Below are 2430 nucleotides of genomic sequence, written 5' to 3'. Positions count from 1 at the left end.
AGACAGTTTTATTTATTTCTTCCCTCTCAATGTACATTGTATTTCCTTTTGTATTATTGTATCAGCAAGGTCTTCCAGTATTATATCAAAGATAAATGATGAGAGAGCACATCCATGTCTCATTCCTGATCTCAGCAGGAAAGCTTCAAGTTTCTTACTATTAAGTATGATTCTAGTCATATTCTTTTGTATATATTCTTTGTCAAATTGAAGTTCTCCTCTATCCTTGGTTACTAAAAGTTTTCATGAATGGGTGTTGAAGTTTGTCTAATGCTTTTTCTGTGTCTATTGAAATGATTATGTGATTTTTCTTCTTTAGGTTGTTAATGTAATAGAATAGATTACATTAATTCATTTTTGAGTATTGAACTAGTCTTGTATGATTGTGATAAATTCCACTTGGTTGTTGTGTATAATTATTTTTACACAATGCTGGAGTCAATTTGCTAAAATTTTGTTGAGAATTTTTGTATCTATATTCATTCAAATATTGGTCTGTAGTTTCTTTACTTTTTTTTTTCCTTTTTTTTTTTCTTTTCCATGTAATGTCCTTATCTGGTGTTGGCATTAAGGTAATGTTGACCTCATACAGTGAGTTAGGAAGTATTCTCTCTGATTCTACCTTTTGGAAGTGAGTATAGAGAATTGGTATAACTTATTTCTTAAATGTTTTGTAGAATTTTTCAGTGAACCCATCTGAGTCTGGTGCTTTCTGTTTTGGAAGGTTATTATTGATTTGATTTATTTGATAGATATAGGCCTATTAAAATGATCTATTTCTTCTTGTGTGAGTTTTGCAGATCATATGATATTTTATAGCAAGCCACTGTTTTATTAATCATTATAAAACTTTATAATTCTGTCAATTTAATTATTTTATTCACTTATTTAGATGTCTGGTTAGCTTTTAAACTTTTGTTTGCCTCCACCACTAAAATATGCCCTCGGTGAGTGCAAAGATAATTATTCTTGTTAAATTTTGAATTAGAGCTGAACACTGAAATCAAAAACCTAAATATATGCAGGTATATACCATGTTCATGGATTGGAAGACTCAATACTGTTAAGATATCCATTCTCCCAAAATTGATAAATAGATTCCATTAAATCCCAACAAAAATCTCAGCTGGTTATATTTGTAGATATTGACAAGCTGACTCTAACATTTAGATAAAAAGCAAAGAAACTAGAATAGCCAAAATAATTTTGAAAATGAGCAAAGTTGGAGTACTCACATTGCCTAATATCAAGATGAACTACAACCCTGCAGTAAACAAAACCATGTGGTATTGGTGAAAGAAAAAACACTAAATAAATAGTAGATGAAGAAATAAATAAACCTAAGGATAAGCTAATGCAGTGGTTTCTCAACCTTTTAGTAAGGGCACAAATCCTAAAATTAGTGATGATTCTGAAAGAAAACACAGTTACTTGCAGGAAAAGAATGACATTTGTTTATTGAAAAATTATAATTTTCTCCAACTACGTATGGAGTGTTTATACTCATGGACAGTAGAAAACCATAGAATAGGAGAACCAAGAATTTACATTTTGAACATATTCAGAATCAAATCTTCTGTCTTCTGGTAACATAATGGAAGTATACATAATTCCTTAATAACAACAGGTTCCTTAAAGTCAACACAGGTGGTATCCAATCCTTACTTGAATCTAGAGATGACAAAATGGGGCATCCTTTGGAGGAAAAGTATTAATCTTGAATTATTATTTTGGAGGCATAGCTTGTTCTAGCAGCATGAGGAATAGCATCTTCTGTAGCAAAATGGTCGGCAGGTACAACAGCCACAGCCGTAGCCAGACCCATATCCAGAACCATAGCCACAACCATAGCCACAGCCATATCTGGAACCATATCCATAGCCACAGCCAGAGCCATATCCACAGCCATAGCCAGAGCCATATCCACAGCCATAGCCAGAGCCATAGCCAGAGCCATAGCCAGAGCCATATCCAAAGCCATAGCCAGAGCCGTATCCACAGCCCCCATAGTAGTTCCCATAATAGTTGCAACACATGGTGGCAGAGTGTGAGGTTTCAGTTGAGGTACAGAAGAATGCTTCTGAAGTTTGAATGTCACCTACTACCCTGGAACCTTTATATACTGACAGGAAGGGCCAGGGAATGCCATTATTTTTGTGATTCATATAATAAACATTTATAAATATTTATGTAATACCTAGTACATGGAAGTCACTCCAGTCAGCTGATAATGAGAGAACTTGGCTTTTCATCACTATAGCATTTGCCATAAATAAACCTGCTATCATAATCTCTAATTTGCTTTTTGTCACCCAGGCATTATCTTTAACCAATTACAAATCTATAAGGAAAGTTTCCATCAATAATTTAATCATGTGAATACATGATTCCAAAGATCTATTCTATGTAGCAAGGCTCTGTAGACGGAAG

General features: G+C 33.6%; 1 protein-coding gene across 1 annotated transcript; it reads right to left on the bottom strand.

Annotated features, from left to right (window-relative positions):
* Window positions 1–1748: 1748 nt before the first annotated feature.
* LOC308507945 (uncharacterized protein) lies at window positions 1749–2036 on the bottom strand (the record flags this gene model as incomplete). Its single annotated transcript, XM_081074045.1, has 1 exon — window positions 1749–2036. The coding sequence occupies one exon, from the start codon at window positions 2034–2036 to the stop codon at window positions 1749–1751; it is 288 nt and encodes a 95-aa protein (XP_080930171.1).
* Between the last annotated feature and the right edge of the window lie 394 nt (window positions 2037–2430).

The sequence above is a fragment of the Rhinolophus hipposideros genome (assembly GCF_964194185.1).
Source record: "Rhinolophus hipposideros genome assembly, chromosome: 2".
NCBI lineage: Eukaryota > Metazoa > Chordata > Mammalia > Chiroptera > Rhinolophidae > Rhinolophus > Rhinolophus hipposideros.
Note: the sequence above shows the minus strand (reverse complement) of the source record. Positions and strands in the feature narration are given on the sequence as shown.